This window comes from Oikopleura dioica, chromosome 2, assembly GCF_907165135.1.
Source record: "Oikopleura dioica chromosome 2, OKI2018_I68_1.0, whole genome shotgun sequence".
Classification (NCBI taxonomy): Eukaryota; Metazoa; Chordata; class Appendicularia; order Copelata; family Oikopleuridae; genus Oikopleura; species Oikopleura dioica.
Window position 1 is genome coordinate 1,748,523 of NC_137292.1, and position 21,894 is coordinate 1,770,416.

General features: G+C 41.7%; 2 protein-coding genes and 1 long non-coding RNA gene across 3 annotated transcripts; 1 reads left to right on the forward strand and 2 right to left on the reverse strand.

Annotated features, from left to right (window-relative positions):
- Positions 1–9,377: 9,377 nt before the first annotated feature.
- On the forward strand, positions 9,378–9,984 carry LOC145699675 (uncharacterized). Its single transcript, XM_081776948.1, has 2 exons — positions 9,378–9,578; positions 9,624–9,984. Exons 1-2 carry the CDS (start codon positions 9,441–9,443, stop codon positions 9,828–9,830), a joined length of 345 nt encoding a protein of 114 aa, XP_081633074.1. The 5' UTR covers positions 9,378–9,440; the 3' UTR covers positions 9,831–9,984.
- Positions 9,985–12,917: 2,933 nt separating this feature from the next.
- Positions 12,918–13,452, reverse strand: LOC145699677 (uncharacterized). The gene is made up of 2 exons (XR_014134060.1): positions 13,270–13,452; positions 12,918–13,225 (listed from the first exon to the last, which is right to left on the reverse strand). It is a non-coding gene; the product is annotated as an uncharacterized LOC145699677 (long non-coding RNA).
- A 1,393-nt stretch (positions 13,453–14,845) lies between these two features.
- LOC145699667 (bromodomain and WD repeat-containing protein 3-like) lies at positions 14,846–21,260 on the reverse strand. The gene is made up of 11 exons (XM_081776936.1): positions 21,117–21,260; positions 20,986–21,047; positions 20,706–20,747; positions 20,492–20,551; positions 17,328–20,402; positions 17,082–17,287; positions 16,351–16,644; positions 16,066–16,309; positions 15,655–16,028; positions 15,289–15,612; positions 14,846–15,138 (listed from the first exon to the last, which is right to left on the reverse strand). The coding sequence occupies exons 1-11, from the start codon at positions 21,145–21,147 to the stop codon at positions 14,979–14,981; spliced, it is 4,872 nt and encodes a 1,623-aa protein (XP_081633062.1). The 5' UTR covers positions 21,148–21,260; the 3' UTR covers positions 14,846–14,978.
- Between the last annotated feature and the right edge of the window lie 634 nt (positions 21,261–21,894).

A 21,894-nucleotide genomic window follows, 5' to 3' on the forward strand; every position in this document is an offset into this window, starting at 1 on the left:
AGAACCTACAGAATATAACACAAGAGCATGAATCAACTTACCACCAGTTGCCTCAAGTATTCCCCGTAAATATGTAGGCTTACCGGACTAAATTTCGGCCCATATTTCTAGCTTAGTTGGGGGGTCATATGATACAGTATTAGAAAGTCCAGAAGCTGGGCTTTCATTTGGGCACCATATCAAGGGGTTTGGGTCATGCCCGGAGGCAAATTATGGGACCGGAAGTTCCCAATTCGGGACAAGAACTCTTCTACCGGTTTTTACGATGGGTTTGAGATATCTAGAGCTTCGAAAAATAGGTGAAATAGAAAGCTTAGACTCTGAGCTTTCTTTAGAGCCAATAAAATTTTGCCGCCCGTTGGTCTAGCGCCCTCTAGTGGTCCTAGAAGTTGACCTCGGCAGTGTTTTAGTCTGGAAACTTCAGGTTTCGACTCAAAATTTTCGAATTCTAAACCTACTTATTTCGTTTCTTAAATAACTATAAACAATAAATAAGTCTTAGAAAATTGAATCACGGTTGATCTTGGAGGTTTTTTCTCATTTTTTCCGAGTTTCTGTCGAAAAATACCCATATTTCCAAGTTCTCTGGCCACTAGAGGGCGTTCAACCCAAGGGCGGCAAGATTTTAATGGCTCTAAAGAAAGCCCAGAGTCTACACTTTCAATTAATCTACTTTCCATTGCTCTTGAGATCTCAAACCCATCGAAAATATCGATCGAAGAGTTCTAGTGCCTATTTCGGAACTTCCGGTCCCAAAATTTGGCTTTCAGGCATGACCTAGACCCCTTGATTTTGGTCTCAAATGAAAGCCCAGCTTTTGAGAATTCCAAATATGTGTCATAGGACCCCCCGACTACCCTAGAAAAATTGGCCGAATTTCAGTCCGGTAAGGCTATAAATATGACTGTTCTGTAAGGAGTTCTTTTGCCTCTTCAACATGATTTGATGAAAGTGAACTGAATGAAATATCATCACTCATCACTCTCTTCTGAAAAAAAAACAAAAACGCACTTCGTATCTTTTGAATATCGTACACTACGCGCGCATATTTACGAGAAGAAGCCTCCTTCAATTTGACGGACAAACAGAGATATAGGTCTTACTATTCTGCTCGTTTCATAAAAAGAACACATAATTCCGCCAAAGGCAATTGCGCGTCTGACGCCCGCTCGCCTCACCACTGCTCTTGGGCGCCGCCTACATTTTTTGAAATGGCCTTCGGCGCCGCGAGATGAGGTAGTTCATTTTCAACTGTCTTTCCTGAATCTGAACTACGCCTTCTGAACTTCAATCACTACAACTCGTTGTGAACTGCTACAACTCGTTGTGAACCTCTTCTTTTCGATCCGAGCTGTTCTTACTGACCATCACCTGTTCCAGCTGAATACGAAGCTAAAGTAAAGCCTATATAAACCCTCTTACACTCTCATTCTTAACCACTCAGAGATACTTTTGTGGACAATAAACCAAAACTAACTTTTACCCTTTTTAACCTTCATTCAACTCTAGAGTTGCCTGAAGTTGCGTTGTGTTATTTCCTTGCAGAATAGTCTAACCTATACAAATTGGTGACTGAACCAAACGGAACGCCCAAAGAATAAGAGAGCTAACGATCGAAGAGAGCTGCAGTGAAAAGTGCTTAACGATCGAAGAGAGCTGCCGTTAGAAGACGACAAACGTAAGTACCAAAATTATAATGGAAGGGGAATATTTTAAAAAGGCTTCTGACCTTACTCGATATGAGCTTTTGCAGGTTTATGACTCTGTCCCGGGAAAATGTTACCCAACTAAAATCCCAATCACGGACAAACGATCCATTGTTTGCAATATTTTGCTCATTGATCCGAGTTTTCTCGAAAAAGACCGAAAGTTTCATTTTAAACCGACAAATGACGGTAAATTTGTCCAATTTTTGCCCGACTTCACAGGGGAAATTGATCAAAAATTTGCTCACCCACGGCATAAAATGAACCTCGAGCAAATTATCGCAACTCAAGAAGCTGATTCCTTGAGCAAGATAATGGCCTCTTTGGATGTCGAGAGTGATACTGAGGGTCTACCAGAGCTTGACGTAACCGATGAAGACTCATCCTCCGATTCTGAAATGTCAGCAAACGCTACCATGAGACCGAAAAATTCTCGACCAAAGCGATCTACGCCACCTAAGCCCGAGATCAAGAAAGAAAAACCTGAAAAGAAGCCATCTAAGAACCGAGACAAACAACCCACTCGAAATAGAAGGGAGGAACGCGAACCCGAATATCAGCCAAAACGGAAGTTTGAGTCCGGCAAAGCACGAATAAAAACGCCGAAATATGATACATGCCTTCCGATAAGTGCCTGGATTCGAAACATGGAGATTTATGGCCGGGTCACCTCGCTTAACGATGAAGAACTTATCACGTGCGCCCTCAGTGCCCTGCTAGCCGAAGAGCAAGGGAGCCACATCATTGCTTCTCTCACGGACACTGAACTTCAAGAATGGGATGCATTCAAAGCAAAACTTGAAGACGTGCTTGGCTTCTCCCGAGATCACTGGAAACACCTTTATGAGAACTACCGACGTGGATCTGACTCTTTTGGTGTCGCCATGGCCAAGTTAACGAGCTATTACAGGCAGGGGTATAACATCAAAGATCTCCGGAAACACGACGAAGAACTCTTGATCGAGAAATTTTGCTCTGCCCAAGACGATCGACTTCGAGAACTTCTGTTGCGAGACAAAGCTAGCCTTGATGTTAGCTCGATTGTTAAACGAGCAAACGAGCTTGAAAGATCCATTCCGAAACGCGAGATCAATTTTGCCGCCGTCACGAAACCTGAAAATGACCCGATCAACAAACAAATCCAGCAACTCATGGAAGAGTTCAGAAAGTTCAAAGCGGACCATGAGACTAACCGGAAGAAGCAAAGTGGGAGGAAAAAATCAAAGATTGATCTTGACAAAGCCCAAGGATATTGCTTGAAGTACACGAACACTGGCCAATGCAAATATGGAAGTTCCTGCAAGTACCAACATGCTCCGCAGCAAGAAATTCCTGCACAGGTCAAAGAATACGCAAGGTCACTCTTATGACTAAGAAATTCCGAAACTGTTCTTGCCATTCCGAATATGTTCTACGCTCCCTCAAACCTGAAATTTATCAACGTCAATGTCAATGGCTACAACTACGTCGCGCTCCTTGACACCGGTGCTTCAAAGACCTGTATCAATTCAAGTCTTCCGTTCGTCTACAACACCAAACCATCAAAAGTGGAAATTATTTGTGCAAATAACCAATTTATCCGACCGTCAACACTCGCCGAACCAATCAAAATGACAGTCCAAACAATCGGCGACGGAAAATTCTCCCTGATCACAAACCCACTTGTTGTCGACTCACTTTGTGTTCCTGTCCTTATTGGCTGCGACCTCCTCAAAGATGTTGCTTTTCCTGATAAGAAATTTATTGTTTGGAAAAACAAACAAGTCCGAACAATAAGACCCGATGAGAACTCAAAATATTGCAATGTCAATGCAATTGTCGAGATCAAAGATTCTAAAACTGAAAGGGAATCCCTAGAATCATTCCAAAGATTACGAAGTCAAAAGGCTGAAAAAATGAATTTCAAACCGGAAATTGGCTCATTCGGCGACACGACTTCGGAGCAAGAAGGAAAACTGATTGATCTCGTTGGCAAATATAAACTTGCCTTCTCAATGGGTGAAGATGACCTTGGAAAACTTCATAATTTCCGGTTCACCCTACCTATGCTTGATGAATCTCAGACAACACACCAAGCTCCTCGCCCAATACCGATTCACATGAGAGATCAGGTTAGCAAAGAGATTGAGCGATGGAAAAGTCTGGACATCATCAGAGAGACATCGTCTGGTTTCAATATACCGCTGATTATTCTAAAGAAACACGATGGCTCTATAAGGATTTCTCTTGATGCAAGATCCTTAAACAAACTCATTCAACAAGATCGGTTCCCGCTGCCTCACTTGTCTGTGGTATTGACAGATATCGGAACTCGTCTTTCAAATGGGAACTCATGCTTCATCAGTCAAATTGATTGCCACCGAGGGTATTGGCAAATACAAACTGCCGCTGATGATTCCCACAAGCTTGCTTTCTCTTTCAACAACAAACACTACGCCGCCCAACGTATGCTCTATGGTGTGTCAACAGCCCAGAGTGCATTCTCACGAATCATGCAGAAACTACTCAACCATCCGAGTATCCTCCTGTACTTGGACGATATAATCTGCATTGATAACTCCTTCGAAAAACATCTTGAGACCCTGGAGTTTATTTTCAAAACATGCGTTGATAATGGCCTACTTCTTTCACCGAAAAGTGTTACCTGTGTCGAACTGAGGCCGACTTCCTTGGCTACTCAATTAGCAAAGATGGAGTTCGACCAACAGAAAAACACCTCGAAACTGTCAAAAACTTGAAGGCTCCACAGTCAAAGAGCGAAGTCAAACGCTTTTTAGGAGTTTTCAACTATAACATCAAGTTCATTCGAGACGGAAGTGCCATTCTGCAACCCCTTTACGACCTCACATCAAAGAATACCGAATTTTTATGGGCTGACAAACATGAGCGTGCCTTCCAAACAATTAAGAATGAATTGTTGAAAAAGCCATCACTGTCACACTTTCAACTTGGAAAACCCTTGATTTTGGTCACCGACAGTAGTGGAAAGAAAGTTGGCGGAATCCTCTATCAAAGAATCGGAGAAAACCTAAACATTCTTGGCTACTTCTCCAAAGCCCTGAAAGGACCTGACTTAAAACGATCAATGAGGATCAAAGAGCTGTTTGCACTGGCATTCAGCATTTCCCATTTCGAGTATTTCCTTCTCAATACACACTTTACATGCGTGGTTGATCACAAGTCACTATGTTATTTGTTCAAAGAGCAACGAGACTACAAAAACAACGATATCAAACTCACAAACATCCACAATTATTTGCTCAAATTCAATTTTACGATCCTCCACGAACCCGGCACAAGTCCGATAATGTGTACTGCTGATTATCTCTCACGTCTAGAGGCTTCTTCCAGCGATGACCTTGAGAGTGACTCAATGAAATTCGAGGATATTCCCGAAACTGTGTTCGCCTTCCACACAAGAATGACTGCTAACGAAGAGAGCGTTTTCTCATTTGGCGAACAAAACTTTACAGCGAAAGAACTTTCCAAACTTCAAATGGATTGTCCAAAGTCAAGAAACCTTATTGAAAAATGTGGACGCAATCCAAAATCACCATTTGAAACTAAGGACGGGTTACTTTACAAAGATAATCGTCTTGTCCTTCCTGAAGATCTCAGCAATGAATTTATCTCCTTTCTTCATTGCTACACGTGCCATGCTGGTAGCAAACAATTAAACATGATGTTAAAACGATTTTTCATCCACGACGTGCAAACAAAAACCCGTGAGATAACAACATCATGTGCCACTTGTATCAACACGAAGCCTTTGAGCAAACTTCGTCCTTCAATGATCCAAAATCGGTATTTTGAGTCAATACCATTTACAAAAACCTTCTTTGATCTGATGGATTTTGGTCAAAAGGACAACCAAGGAAAACGATACCTCCTAACTTGTTCCGACTCACTGACTGGCTATATTGATGGAGAGCCTCTTGGAACAAAAAGCGATCCTGCTGTTGCGAAAAACATTCTTACTTTGATCCTTCGGCATGGAATCAACAACGACTGCTTCTCAGATAACGGATCTGAATTTGGCCCGCTTGTTGCCGAAGTATTTCGCAAATTTGAGATCCGACACTCGCGAACAACTGCTTACCGAAGTCAAAGCAATGGTGCTCTAGAAAGACTTCACCGCGAGGTCAACACCAAACTTAAGCTATTGAATGCTGATCACCGTAACTGGTCAACTGCCTGGCCAATGGTTAGATATTATATCAACAATTTACCAAAATCGACGCTAGATGGCAGAAGTGCTAATGAGTGCTATTATGGACGACAATTCCACGTCCCTTTCCAAACAAACCCTGTTGACGGCGCATCAAAGGAAAAATGGTTGACTGGACTCAACAAGTACTTTGACAAACTGCACCCGTCGATTCTTGCTTATCAAGTTTCTCGATACCGCAAACTGCTTGCGCGAGACAAGAATAATGCTCCTACCCTTGAAATTGGATCCAAATGTCTCATCTGGAAACCAGCTTTTAGAAAGCTAAATAGAGTCTGGTTCGGCCCATTCACTGTTATCAAACGAATCAGCAAGGACTCTTACATTGTGAAAGATGTCGAAACTCGAAGGGAGTACCGTCGACATATCAACTTGATCCGACCATTGAAGTTCAAAAATGACCCTGAGGAACTTCCTGTTACCGTTCCACCAGTTTCTCCAGATCCTGATACCGTTGCTAAACTTGATGCTGAAGAAGTTCATGACATGAAAGAACTTAAAGAAGTTTGCCCTGGAGAACCTCACATTAATACTTGGGCAAATAAATTGCGGCCAAGACACCAATAAAATGTGAAGGGGGAGGGAAGGCCCTTACAAGCCCCGTGTGCCAATCCATATTTGTGGAACAATATGGCTGTAAACAAAGTCCACTTGGATATCCGACTAAAGAGCAGCTTGGCGACCGCTCATGGAGAAGGGACCTCCTTACGAATCAAACCTCGCCTCGTAACCAAAAAGTAGCTTCCATTCCCTGCTAATAGTTAGGTGGCCATATCCCTCACGCATTTTTGATTTTTGTGACGCTGAAAGTCTACCGCGCGCAACTCAGACTGATGCCTCTCCAACATTCGAAAATGTAGAAATATGAAGACGACAAGATGCAACCGTTCTTGTTTACAGAAATCTTCGACGATAGAAGAATGATTGTTACCTGTGACGTTCATGTGCTAAGATGAACAATCAATGTCATACCGAGATGACAAATGATATAAGAGCTACGCAGTGATACCCATGAAAGTGCCGCTTCAATATTTATACAGCACTTATCTATCCCTTTTTTCACGAAAATTTTGGCCAAAATTTGAGATTTTGGTTGCCAAGATTTTCACTTCATTTTATTCCAATCGCGTGTCGACGAGAGACACAAGCTTAAAAGATATGTCGAACACTACCTTGAACCAAATCCTTGTCTGGATGCAACCGTACGACTCTAAGAAGCGCTTCCAACAATTCTGTCTGACATATATGCTTGGACACACTGTAAGTCTTTCCAGAATTCAAGAAGATCAAAAAACCATTTTAATTCGCCAGTATCTTTCCGACTGCGAAAACCTTTTGTTTACTTCCTCAAACTGGTCAACATCACTACCAATTCCAGTGATGACCTTAACAACCCCAACACAAGAGGTGAACATCTGTTCTCTTTTGGAATTTACCGGAAAAAGTCTCCTCTACAGACATTTAAGTCAAGAAACTTATGATGACAATTATATCTTGACTTCCTTCGATAAGTTCAACAGATGCAGAAACCTTTGGAAGAAATTCCGAGATATCACGATTCCCGAATTACAACTTATTGCAAATAAAGCAAAGAGACTAAACGCTGATTATCTGAGAGAGCTTGGAATTAATGCTCAAATACCTTGTAACCTGCCGCCTGGAACAAACAATGAGCAAACAACTCGTTTCCATCCTACAAACAATAATGAACAAAATCCTGAGACGTCTGTGAATTATGAGTTAGTCCCAATCAGTGATGATGAACAGCAAACAGATCTTCCGAAAGTTACCGATGATGTCACTGGACAAACTTTTGAGGATATGTTTCATCCCCCACCACTTGATAACCAAATTCCAACTGCTTCGAATGACACTGGATCAACTATGGATGACATTCTTCGAAATGTATCTGCAAGCTGCCTTGATTGGCTCAAACCCTACGTTGAGATGTCAAATGACCGCTCCGCTGACAAATCAAATGAAAACGCCACATCACAGTCAACCTTCAACTCGTCTCCAAGCCAAATAATGAATGATGCTGATCAACTGATCAATGGAAATCTGTGGAATAATTACTCTGAAAGCTCGCCAGAATCATGGCCTGGATACACATCATCCGACTCAGACTAAAATATGGATTTTAGTCTGAAAAATAAAGAGGGAGGAATTTATAGGTCTTACTATTCTGCTCGTTTCATAAAAAGAACACATAATTCCGCCAAAGGCAATTGCGCGTCTGACGCCCGCTCGCCTCACCACTGCTCTTGGGCGCCGCCTACATTTTTTGAAATGGCCTTCGGCGCCGCGAGATGAGGTAGTTCATTTTCAACTGTCTTTCCTGAATCTGAACTACGCCTTCTGAACTTCAATCACTACAACTCGTTGTGAACTGCTACAACTCGTTGTGAACCTCTTCTTTTCGATCCGAGCTGTTCTTACTGACCATCACCTGTTCCAGCTGAATACGAAGCTAAAGTAAAGCCTATATAAACCCTCTTACACTCTCATTCTTAACCACTCAGAGATACTTTTGTGGACAATAAACCAAAACTAACTTTTACCCTTTTTAACCTTCATTCAACTCTAGAGTTGCCTGAAGTTGCGTTGTGTTATTTCCTTGCAGAATAGTCTAACCTATACAGAGAAAAAGGCAAGACTACATCAAAAAGGGAAAAGCACTGACTAAAGCTACCAGAACAAACATTATTGCTTAGTTTTAATTGAAGTTGTATTACTTAAAGTGAACAGTTTCCAAGACTTCTTCTCAAGGGCAACTATTTTCCTTTCAGTAGATGCAATGTTCTTTGTCAGCACGTGGTATGATAGATGCGAACCAGGTGATAGGTGACGCTGGCGTGAGAGGCACGCTGATGAAGATTAGCAAAGGAAGCCATATGCATGGGTTACTGGGGACAAAGTTGTAAATTGGGGCATTTCGAAGTCTGTCAGAAATTATCCGATTATTTTTTGACATCATCAATAAACGTCGACATAAGATGCAATTAGTTGCAAAATATTAACACAGAAATCGATAAAAAACGCTTCGAAATAAAAGTTTGTTGCGTAAGATGATAGTTCTAAGGTATACCGTATACTTTTTCATCGGAAATCATTGATCTCAAGTTGACTGAGGCTAAAAGTAAAGATGCGGTCAACGATTTAGACTTTACATTCGTACTTATTAACCTTTTCCAATTTAACACTTCTAACGGTCAAGTTTGGTTGGCTCAACGACGAACACTCTTCAAGGCAATGACAAGCTGTAAAGACCACTGCGCCTTCGGGTCTATTTTTGCTTCTACTATTAGCTATTAGCGCATTAACATCGCCTGCAACCTCTTAAATCTACTTGCAATGGCCTCAAGCGTGCTGCCCATAAACGATTTCGAGAGCCCAAATGAGGGGGGCAGCGTTGCTTCTTACCAGGTAGCAGCACTTTTGAAAACTGTGATAACGAGCGTTTTCAATTGATTTTCTCCCTTTTCGAGATCGCCCCTACAAAAATCATGTTTGACTTGATTGACATGTATCACGTTTGTGCTCAGGAGAAGCTGGCCGAATTCGACAGATTCTACACGAGCTATGTTTATTTGGAAATTGCGAGGACGATCAAAATTGTTGATAATTATGAAAAACTGCACCAGGTAAAAATCGACTTTTCTCCTTTTTGAAAATCAATTTTTATTCAGATGAATGAAACGAAAAGAATCCAAAAGAAGACGCTCAAGATAAAGGACGAGAGTAACCACAGATTGAAGACCGAAATAAGCGAATTAGAGAGAGAAGAAAAAGAGCTGAGGGAGAAACTTGAGCAATCTCGTAAAGAACGACTAGCGTATGAAAAGGAACTCAAGTCTCTTGCTGCTTCTAAAAAGAAGCAAGAATCTGGAAAGTAAAACAATTCTAGTACCAATAGGTTTTCAAAGTTACTCTCTTACCCTTACGCAACGACATTATATAAGCGCTTGTCAACTGAAACTTTTCCAACCCTTTTTTTCCAAAATCTCTTGCCAAAAAGGCCTCAGGTGCCAAGGTAACCCCTGCTTCAGTAATTTATTACAAATTATTACGACCAAGGTGAAAATGAATTTATCTCAATTTACTCTGTTCTATTCAAAATAAAGTATCTTTAAAAATCAGTTCTGAAATGCAAAAGCAGCGTGACAGCTACTGTACAGTATAGAGACTTCGCTTTGGAACCAGACTTCTCTGGTTCTACATATTCTAGGTCTGCAGCGCTTAGCATATTTTCCGGGGCGGCGTGAAAGTTAATATTCAGGTGACTTCGAATGTACTGTTTTAGTAGCTCCATGTTGAGATATTTACTGACAGGATCACTATTGAAGACTTAAATCTGTGAGTGAATTAGTTTCTCTTACGATTGTTGGTTCTCTAGAGGTTGGGGTTGTCTCAAAACTTGTCCCCAAGAATACTGAGATTCTATGAGTTCAAGATTTATAAGAAAAATTAAAAAGGGAAATCGCATTTTATTCAAAGACACTAAATACGGTCGATTGCCAGGGACGCGCTTTATAAAGCTGAGATTTATAATTCAGCTACAAGAAAAAGTCGGTTAGCAATTAAAATAAATGCAGTTAGCCTGTCTTTTTTCAACTTTGATACAATTTGCATCCTGAACAAACGAAGGAAGAGAATTTTTAATGAAAGAGATGTGAGAGATAACCTTTAACTCTCCCTTTCAATTAACAGATCTTTTTTCTAAAAAACTAAAGTGCTTTATTCAAATAAAAAAATATTTCTATCAATATCGATGGCAGTTAACTGATTTGACCGCGCGGCAAAAGATGATACAATGGCGGTTGATGGAAGGGATCTTTCCCAAATTGGACGGCTATCGCCCAAGTCAAAGACTGAAAGAACATCATCGCTGGCGACTGATAAGTAATCGCCTCCCGCAGAGATAGAGCCGCGAGTTTTGATCGCAACTGGTCCGGCAGGGAATGTTCGCTTGTTTCTGTTTTATAACCTTTTACACAGTAGCTATTCCTTTCTAAAAATTGTTGTAAAACATTCCTGTGGTCGCTGAAAACAACGAATATCGAACAACTGACAGCACAACTTCCCATGGCCTTGTCCAACAAATGTATGCTCATCAATAGACTCAAGCCAGTGAAATTTAAAAGAAGGCATTTGGGCGCATATATTTCCCGCTGGAAGGTCGTAGATATTGAGCGATCCATCTGAGCCAGCAACTATTAAACCATCGCCGCCTGAGAGTTTTGAAAGTGCGGTTATGTCGTGAAATTTTGAGAAGCAATGGCTAAAACACGTAGAATAAATAAAAATAAGTTCAATAATTGACTTTATTTAAACCAACGTAGAGTAAAAGAAACGAACCTTTGAAGTACTTTTCCACCTCCGGTTCCAAATCTGTCCAAAACAGTCTTCTGTCCAAACTGGAATCTGATGAATTTAAGCTCATTCCCAGTCGAGGCACAAAAACTCCGATCATCACCCCCAAACGGGCAAAGATGGCTTCCAGCTGTTTCTATGCTTGACCTGGGCCGAGTGCCATCAGTTTTGGTAAAAAGGCTGATTGAGGACAAAGAAGAAACGCACAGGGTCTCTTTTGTAAAAGAAAAGTCAGTGATAGCTTCGTCGACATTCGCGATGGATTTAAGTTCTTCTAGCGATTGGATTTGAGGAACTTTTGTCTTGTAGACTGAACTTCCTTCTGATAAAAGATGACCTCCGCCTGGGCTACGTTTCATTCTCGTTGGCGGCGTTTTGAGCGGCTGAAGTCGCCCTGATGCGATTTGATGACCCATCGGAGTCTGAAAATTTGCCTCCGAAATTCTATTATTCTTTGTTGCTCCGGCACTTGTGGATTTTCTAAGCTTTATCGGCGCAACTATCGGCTTTTTGTGCAACTGTGGCTGGAACATCTTGCGTTTCGGCTGGATAAGACCGTAGTTTGAGCTTGAAACTTTCTTTGGATGAAACAGAACTTTTTTGGGATCGACAGGGGTCGATGTCTTTTCGACTTTTTGAAGCTTTGTAAGAGGGGAGCCTCGTTGAAGAGAGTGCGTGAAAGTGACGCAAACACGACTTTCGATTTGGACGAGGTCGTGGAGAGACTTGTCTGTCAGAATCAAGTTTCCAGAGAAAAGAATGATCCGCGGAAGACGCTGGGGGATGCAGAAGCTTTGGAAGGTATCGAGTGATAGAATGCTTATTGATTCCTTGTGCTAAAAACCGCTTTGAAGAATAATAAGGAAGGAGAAAAAGTACCTGAAAAATGACTAAATTGGTGGTCTCAGAAAACTGCATATTTTCAATCGGTGGTGTTGAACTGGCCTTGAAGGGGATTTCAAATTTTTGAAGTGGGGTCAACGGGCGGCAGTCGATTTGAAAAAGCCCTCCATGATCAAAAAGAATGAGCAGAGAAGAAGACGTTTGATCCTGGAAGACCTGTTTGATTCTTCCATCGAAAGAGGCCTGATGAACTTGCTTCAAATGACGAAGAGTGACCGAAACAGTGAAGTTGGTTTCTTCTACGAGAGCAACCACATCTTGATCGAATAAGAATATGTCGGTGTTTGAGCTTGAGCAATTTATTCGAAGCTTCGATTCTCCTTGAAAACTTCGGATATCGACAAAATATTCGTTCTTTAAAATAAGTTGGTTGCTGGAAACACTGATGCTGGAAAAGAGCTCGTTTTCTTCGGCTAAATTGATGGTGTAAATTTCTTGGAGATCGTTGATGTCCAGAACTTGGATTTCAGACAGACAGAGGATGAAAATCAGGTCGTTTGAGAGCGCGAAATCTTTTGGCTTTTTCTCGAGTTTGATTGATTTTCCTTGGCCGTTTTGGAATACGAATAGAGTCAATCCATCAAGGAAAACAACGGTCTTTTCATCAGGCGATTTCGAGAAGCAATCTGGCGAGAACGAGGCGATTTTTTCCAACTCATATTCTACCATGAGTTTCCTGAAGAAAAAAAGATGGGAGAAGCAGCGTCGTTATTAGGATTTTAATAAGTGTATCAGTCGGATAAGTTGGTTCGGATCTTATTTTTTTAGTTTTGGAGTGTAAGATGGAGTAGTTTGATTTTTGAATGTGGGTCAGTTGTATGTCGAAATACAGTAGAGAAAAGTTGTTGAAGATTAGTTTGAATGAAAACGCGCTATTTACAAACAAAAAAAAAACAGAAAGGTGAATTTTTTATCAAGGGTTTTCGGAGTAAGGATTTTCATTCGAAGTCGAGGGCAAATCAGGCAAAGCTCGAGTAGAATTCTGCGCCGCTATCTTCTCTTGCGCTATGCTATCCTACAACAAATAATTTGGAACAGGCTCAACTGTTTTTCTCTCACCTGGGATTCGGTTCGTAGAAGCACGGATTCATCCCTAGCTGTCTGATCGAGAACTTCGTAAACGTTTTCTGTTGGTGTGAGTGTTGGGATTTCCATTCCATCCATACCGCGGTCCTTTGTTTGTTTTCGCTTTTTGTAGACGATGAATGCTACCAGCCCGACTTTTTAAGGTTTCATGAATAGACTTGTCTATAGTTTGAACTATGAATAAGTCAAATGCCGGTGATTACCGATTGTTCTTAGCCGCAAATTACAACAAAACCCCACAAACTTATGAAACCAAAACAATAGCAATCAAAAGAATTCCGATAATCAAACCAGTCGGAGCTGACGATTTCTCCTGAGCTGGTTGATCTTCAGTCCTTATTTCCCCAAATTCAACAGGACTCGAGGATGAATCATCTGGGACAACAGAGTACTCAAGCTTGAATCCGCTAGAATGCTCAACAGCTTCGTCGCTTTTGAATTTTATAATAACAGGCAATTGAGCTAAAAATATTAATTGCAACTTATGTTTTCTATTTTACCTCTTCTTTCAATAATTTCAGGAAGAGTATCTCCACAAAATGGCGCTTTTATGCGTGTGTCGCCTCCTGATGAGAAGATTTCGACATAATCTTCGGGACAATGACCCGCAGAATGGTCAATTTCAAAGTGCAGAAAGTTGAGAATGATCGTCGCGTAGTCTCCGCTGAAGTCTTTGCCAATTATCCATGTACAGTCGCACAAACTCGGGTACTCATCTCGATGGGGTAAAGCCGGGCTCTCCAAGCGACCTCGATTGCCAAGTGAGCCGCCGCACTTGACATCATGTTGATAGAGAGAGTCTGACGAGGCGTCATATACGAGTATTTACCGTAGATTGTATAATGACAGATGTCAAAAGATTGTAGACAATCCATTTAGTAGCGAATAAATGATTTATTTGTATATTTGGAAATAAAAACTGAAATAAAACAAATTTTGGTGCAGTGTAATTAGTTAGCAACTCAGATGAAACTTCATATTTTAACACTTTTTTACCAGTTATTTGTTGGGGTCAGTGTCGAAAATCTGCCAAAGATTAACAACTTCATGTTTTTCCCCTAATATCAGCCCCTAGAAAATGAGAAGAGCTAACAATGGTACTTTAGGCTTTGAGCAGAAGCACCATTCATGGAACCGAAGGCATTTCTCACCATTTTCGACTAGCCGCAAATATTGGAATTTCAAGAATACCCTGGGAGGTTTTAAACCAAAATAACAAATCCCTACATAAGCCGATTTCGATGATGAACAAGCTTCTTCGCGACATTGGTGCAAAGAAACATGAACATCCAAAACTTCATTTTCACCGTCTTTTCCTCAAATAAAAGTACACGCCTTTCCTATTGCAATATGTTCCGCAGCAAGACTCTGTTTGCATACATTTGATTCAGTCGCCAAAACCCCAGCTAGTAGTAGACCGATGCCTTCCTTTCTCATCTCTAGTAAATAAAATTCATGTAAGAGCAAATCTGCGATTCGTAAAAAGGATGATTCAGAACATGAGAGAACAATCATGCTTATTGAAAGGAGAAAGAGCTTTTGTTTTGTGATAAAAGAGTTAAAACTTTATTACATTCGTCAAATCGGATCTTTTATCCTTCATGATAAGTAGACAATAACATGATTGAAAATGCAAAAAACTGGCAGTAGAAAATATTATTAAAAATGTATCCCTGAGAACATTACATAGAAAAGTCTTCGTCCGACTCTTCGAAATTGTAGAGCTTTTTCTTCTTTCGGGCACTCTGGCGCGAAGGGCGAGAATTTGAGTTGGAATTCTCTGAGAAACGAGAAGATCGTCGACGTGTAGAGCGACGAGGACTTGGCTCTGCGTAACCGTCCCTATAAATGCTCGTAATACTCAAATGTCATTTACAAAGAGATGATGACTGGGCTCGGCAACCTGTGTAGGGCCCTTACTCATGTTTTCTACACAGTATGCTGAGTCCAGAATGAGGAATCTCTGATACTTTTAATCTGATGTTTGGTTACCTGGCTTCATCGCTGAAATCTTCAGAGATCTTCCTCTGTCTTCTATTTCTTTGAAAACTTGGCAGCGGTACTTCATCATCATCGTCCTCATCCGCCTGAGCTTCAGGCTCAGTATCTGTGCTGAATCTGTCGTTTCTTTCATCAGAATCATCCTCTTCTTCTTCGTCCACTTGTTCCTCGAGTTCTTCCTCTTCTTCACTCTCCTCCTCAAGTTGCTTTTTCATTGGACGAGGTCGCTTTTTAGCTGGTCGTCTTCGGTTCTCTTTTTCGTAATCAAAATCGTCATTCGACATGTCTTCGGCATCTTCATCAGAACTCGAGAACCTAGAAAATTTGAACAACTAACCCTTCCTTGAATGAATCTACCTGTGTCGTTTTTTCTTCACTCTTGTGCTCCTGGAGCTTGTTTCAAAAACCGTTGGCTTGATATCCCGGAGCTTTTCTTTCTGAACCCTAGCTGGCAAATTTCGGAGTTCTTTCATCAACCGCTGTTTGAAGCGTTGAGATTGGCTGACCGCGTTTACGAATTCCTCGAGCTCGTTTTCTGGAAGAGGATCTTGCGATCCAAAGCGAGTTCGACGAGTAATTGATGTATTCTCCTCCTCACTATCGGTAGAAAAGTCGATCTTTCGAAAATTACGAGGTCGATTGTTTTCGCTGCGATTGCTGAGGATTCTTGTGACTTGCTCGCCTTCTTCTTCGTCAGTTTCTTCTGCTTCTTCTTCCTCATCATCCGAGCCCTAATAACGTCTTTACAGAAACCAAAAGGCAATCTACCTCTTTCTCAGATTCACCCTCTTCTTCCTCATCCGATTCCCCCTCATTTTCGTCAATTCTCTTCTGAAGTCGTTCAATGAAATCATTCGGTTCCAGTTTTCGATCATTCACGGCTTCGGAAAGAGCTTCAGAAAGAATCTTCGACATAGAAAACATCCCGTTTGAATCAGCATCATTTGAGCCATTGAAAAGCGCGCAGTTCTCGTGAAGAAGAGCGATTTCCCAAAGCAGACCGGCCTTGTTTCTAAAGAAGTATAACAAACTATGCGGACAGTGACGAGTTACCTGTAAAAATTTGTCTCCAAACGGTCTTTGATCTTCGTCAAATTAGTTGGGTACGAGATAGTTTGTTCGTATTCTTCGCGGAACTCATCCTCGACTTCGTGATTGTAAGCCGCAACTTCTGGAATTTGTTTAGAGATTACTGCCGCTAGGATGTTGATCAAGCGGGTACTCTCCTTGTCGCTAATCTCTGTGTGAGAGAGGATTACTTCCGGCTGTTCGTCAGAGTTCCGAGGAACAAGATTCCAGACGGATTGAACGTCGACTTTATCGTCCGACAGCCATTTTACCGTGAACCTAAGAAACAAAAAGGTAAAAATCTCTAGATACAGTCAAAACGCACAATTCCGGAACTTTTTTTTTCAGCGAAAATGGGAAAATCTCCGGAATTGTGCGGATTTTCGATAAAAAATTTTTCTCCTCTCAAAAAAATCTGTTTTTATGGGGTCAAGCTCACTATGGCCGAACCTCGAGGCTGAAACCGAGTTTTCGAAGTTTCCTCCTTTGAAAATGCCAAAGTTTTCATAAAACGGACATTTTCTTTACAGAAAAACATGAAAAAACCAAAAACACAAGCTGAGATTCCACGTATTTCTGTTAAAAAATGCCCGAAGTTCGATTTTTTCTCGAACATCTCCGGAATTGTGCGATTCAAAATTTTTTTGGTTCACCCCTTAATCTCCGGAATTGTGCGTTCCGGAATTGTGCGTTTTGACTGTAACAGGGATTCTTACTTATTGAATAGTGTTTCTTCTCCAGCTAACAAATGAACGGACTGTATCTCCCCAGCGAACCATTGAGGGATCCTACTTTCGGGGCCAATTTCTTCAAAAATTCCCCAGACTTCGTCCCCTTCTTTGAATTCCGACTCGTTTGAAGCATCGTACAGTTTATCGTAGATAATAAACTCTTCGCAGTTTTCCAGTGGCGCGTATTTTATCTAACGAAATAATGAAATGAAGAAGAAGAAAATCCCTTACCGTGAATTTCTTGAGATCAATTTCCTCATCGATACATTTTAAAACGACAGAGCACCATCTAGCTGGAGGGTTGAATTTCTTCTCCTTCATCAGTTCAATTTCTAGTTCTTCTACAACACATAAAATGTCCTTTCCAATCAATTCTTCGGAGTTTTTTATCTGTTGCGGAACACGGTGAAATTTTCGAAGAGAGGTAATCTTTTGATTTTCGAGTTCTTTGACAAACTGTTCATGTGCGCGTGGAATGTAGTAAACCTTGTCGCCGACTTGAGGTATAAACGGGCATCGAAGAGGTTGAGTTTGGCTGATCCATTGTAAATGGCCTCTTCCGGGCGATTCGATGAGTGAGTGATAAGGAGAAGCGTGACCAGTCGGCGAGGATTCATCTGATCGAATTCGCCCCTTTGCTTCGCGTTTCTTTTTCTTTTTGATATATTTTGTGCTCAATTTTTTCAGCGGATCGACCCTGTCCGAGTCCTCATCTTCAGAAAACACGATCTTCTTTTTCCTCGGCCTGGAGGATGTCGGACGTGAGCTCGGTCCAGGCTGCTCTTCTTCTATCGAGCTATCTAGATCGGCTATCGGGGCTTCTTCTTCCTCTTCCTCGCTTTCGAGATGTTGAATGATTCGTTTCTTTTTTCTCTGACCGCGGGTCGAAGTGGTCTGTTGCGCCTGCAGATCTTGAGATCTCCGGGCTCTTCGATTTCTTGAAATACTCGCCTCTTCTGACGGCTCTTCCAAAGTAGGAACGTACTCCGACGATGTGTTCCCCTGCGTTGTCTCCTCTGAATCATCGTCTGTAGACCCTTCTTCGTCGTCATCAAGAGCATCAGAATCATCCTCCGCTGGCTCATCATCGACAGGAACATATCCTCTCGGAGCTCTTCTTCGTCGAGATTGGTTGTTTTGCTCTCGCTGCTCGGCGGATGAGTTCAAGTTGAATTCTTCATCCGATCCGTCGATGGAGTTATCCTCTTCTGACTCTGGCGGTAGCTCAGGCTCTGGAATATCCCTGCTTCTTCTTTGATTTCGACGATTTGCCCGACGCTGGCTTGAAGATATTGGCCGAGAGTTTCCTGCTTCGGAGTTTTCCGTCACATGGATCTCATCAATCTGCATGACGTCGTCGTCGGTAAGTCCTTCTCGCCTGTACCACTTTTCCTCTGCGTTTATTAACTGCTTTTGAAGCTTATCTCGAGTTTGGACGGTTTTCAAATCGAGGACTTCACAAAAATCTTTATTGCACCAGCTTGGTTTTTTCGTTCCGCCAACTTGCGATCTTCTTTGAACATCGAATGTTAGAACAGACATGTCAAGATGCACAGAGTTTTCATCAACGATCATTGGTGTTCCTGCCTCTTCAGCTTGAACCAACTCTGCTTGAGTGAGCTCGAGGTCTAATTGGCGAATCCGCTCCCCGAGAACATCTCTTTGTCCTTGAAGCTCTTCCTCAGCAATTTGCCGCCTTGTTCGAGAATCATTGACTCTGCCAAGGTAGGGCTCGTTTTGGGAGTTGGTGTACATGCCTGGATTCTGCAGGTGAGGAGTGAGCCCAGTTTGCTCATCGACAACGAATCCTTCTCGATCACGCACGAGAGGATGGTAGTCTGTTTCGAAAAACAACTCTTCAGGAAGCTGAGAGAGTTTCGAGTCAGTTCCAAAGCCAGAAATGCTCATGTGTCCCTGAGAATCGGCGGAAATAATCTTCGTCCCGTCGGAGGACCAGCAAATGTCGTGGATAGACATCTGCTCTCCGGACTCTATCGTTGATGGAAAGTACACTTCAGCGAGCTTTTTCGACCGAGAAACGTCCCAAACTAGAATGAGACCGTCGCAGCCAGATGATGCGAATATATGAGGTTCTTTTGGATGAGCCTTGAGGTTCTGAATTGTCTGGGAATGATAAGAAAGTGTTGTGACAAGTGTTGAGTTAGCTGCGCTGAAAACTTTAATGACATTGCCTCCACTTGTCTGTGCACTCACAAGAGCGACAATGATCAGCTCGTCGTTCTTCAGCCAGATTCCATCATTGACTTTTGGCCGCTTTTTCGGATCTGTTTCGGTCGTTTCACCAACACAATCGATCTTTTGCACCTTCCAGCGGCGATGTTTCAGCCTCCAAATGATTGCAAAGCCATCAAAAGAGGTACTGAGCAGCGCTGGTGGAACAGTCGTACTTTGCATTTGATTGAATTCGATGGACGAGACGCAGTTTGTATGAACATCGAGTTCGGCGATTTTGTCGACTCCGCGAGGGCTCTCGGGTTTGAGAATCATGTACACGCGAATCCGACCATCAGAGAAGCCAACAGCATTGAATCTGCCTCCCTTAGACCAGGCTTGTTGAACTGCACGATCTCCAGGCTTTGTTCGTTCTGTGAACTTGGGTGGGGCTTCCAGAATAAATTGCTTGTCATTTTCGTCGTAGGACCAGAAAACCACGGTTCCATCGTTTCCAGTTGATACCAAAGGGCGGATGTAGGTATCTGTGACGCAGAACATCCCCGGACCCCAGGAGATAGACGTGATATTGTGCCCAGTGTGCTGGCCGAGCAAACAAGTTACTGTAGCGCCACTTCTGAGGCACCAAATTCGAATGGCTTTTTTGTCATCGCACGAAGCGAGAAGCGTGTTATCAGGATGGACCTGTAAGTCGTTGATTTCTCCCTCATGGCCGCGAAGTGTCATCAGTAACATGCCGGTTATGGAGCTCCAGATCTTTATTAGACTCTCATCTGAGCCTGTAATAATCCTTTTTCCCGTCTTGTCGAAAGTAATGATGTTTACTTGATCCAAATGGCCGAGAATATGCGCTTGAACCTGAAAGTTGTCCCATAGCAAATCATTGTACTGAATCTTTCTTGGGAATAGTCTGCCGATATTCCGTTGAGATCGAAATTTTGTAAAGCTGTTGGCTCGTTGGAAGTTCGCTGGAAGGGATTTTATAGACCCGTTGGAGGAAATTGAAGGAAGGGAAATTGACTGATTCTTGGACCGGATAGAAAGGCCGTCGGGTTTCGGCGAAAGATGTTGGAGAAAACATCGTTTGAAATCAACAAGTGGGTTTTCCGACGCCTTAAATTTGTATTTATAATTTTTATGGGATTTGTTGAGTCATAGAAGGCGCGCGCCAACAAGAATATTCCAAGTAATGCTTTACTTACGAATTTTTCGAAGGTATTTTCTCTTTCTTCGCCAAATAAGTCGATGTTCTTTGGAAGAACCTTAAAAAATCATTAAAGAAGTGAACTTCTAAATAAAATTTTGACTAAATAAGCTTACATATTAGTAAACAGTAATTTTCGAGTATACTACTTAATAACTTTCTTTAAAAATATCACAAAGAAGCCATTTTTGTTGAATTTTTTGGTATTTTACCTTTTTGATAACTTCATTTTTCTTCGCGCATTCCAATAAGCTCTAAAATTTATCGTTGAAAAGTGGTATTTCTCGTCTATCATCGAAAAAAGCAGAAAAATCTGGTCGGAAGACCCCATCTTTTCGGTAGCGTGAGAAGTGAGGAGAAGAATCTCTTCAGACTCCTCCGGAGGACATTCGCCTTGGCTTAGCTGGAAGAAGAAAAATTGCCCTGGAAGCACTCAGAGGTGTTTTTACCCAATTTTGAACCCTTTTATGCCATTTTCTCCGACTTTTTTACCTCTGCTGCTTTCTGACACCCTGGAACTGTCTGTAGAAATCTTTGAATTGCCAGTATGTTATCTGAATAAAAAGTTTACTACAGTGAGTTTTCTCCGGCGCTGGAAGAAGAGCGCAGAGTTTGGGACTTACAGGGAAGTTGTGGGTCGTTTTTCCCCTCCATGATGGAGAAAAGGGTTTGACGGAGAAGTCCTCTTTTGAATTACTATAATTTCTCGACTGTAGTTGCCAAAAAACGTGCAATTAATTCCTACTCTTGGAAAAAATTATGTTGAGGCTAGGGCGCGCCCGATGAGTCATAATTTCACAGCGCGGTGTGGTAAGAGTGTGGTACGCTGCTTTTTCTGGTGTGGTAGTTGGGCAGCGACGGGTGTGGTAGAAACGGGAATCAAGGACGAAAATCAATAGGGAATCAATTCAATTCAAGAATTGGCAATTTTGGCCACTTTTTGAGCATTTTTGCAATTGTTTTTTTTTCACAGATTGTAATTTATAGTTGTTTTTTTATACGGAAAAAACAAAGTTCATTTTATGCACAGGAGACTTGCTTGAGCGTGGCTTCTTGCAGCGATGATTTTTCGGTCGAATTCGCGGTAGAAGACCCCTTCTTGTATGTAAGTTGGTTGGCCACTAGAATTCTTTGACAACACAAAATTTTGCATGATAATTTACCGGCACCAGGGTAGTCCACTGTTTACAGAATTGAATTCATCCTGTTTGTAACCGGTAAAAATACGAAGAACTCCAACATTATTCCTCCTGATTAAATAAATTGATTAAGAAATTTGCACTTTTTCTTACTCATTGTTCATTCGTATTGTCCAGGTTTTGTTGAGCATAGAATTGTCCAGCAATTTGTATTTATCAGTAAATGAGGAAGTCAACTTCATTTTCGGACATTTGTGCTCAT

Coding starts and splice junctions, on each gene's coding strand:
- LOC145699667 (XM_081776936.1), bottom strand. CDS start 21,147: ATGGAGGGGAAAAACGACCCACAACTTCCCT. Junction 15,613..15,654: donor GTGAAGAAAAAACGACACAG/GTAGATTCATTC, acceptor CAAATTTTCTAG/GTTCTCGAGTTCTGATGAAG. Junction 15,139..15,288: donor GATTTCAGCGATGAAGCCAG/GTAACCAAACAT, acceptor GAGCATTTATAG/GGACGGTTACGCAGAGCCAA.
- LOC145699675 (XM_081776948.1), top strand. CDS start 9,441: ATGTTTGACTTGATTGACATGTATCACGTTTGTGCTCAGGAGAAGCTG. Junction 9,579..9,623: donor ATTATGAAAAACTGCACCAG/GTAAAAATCGAC, acceptor ATTTTTATTCAG/ATGAATGAAACGAAAAGAAT.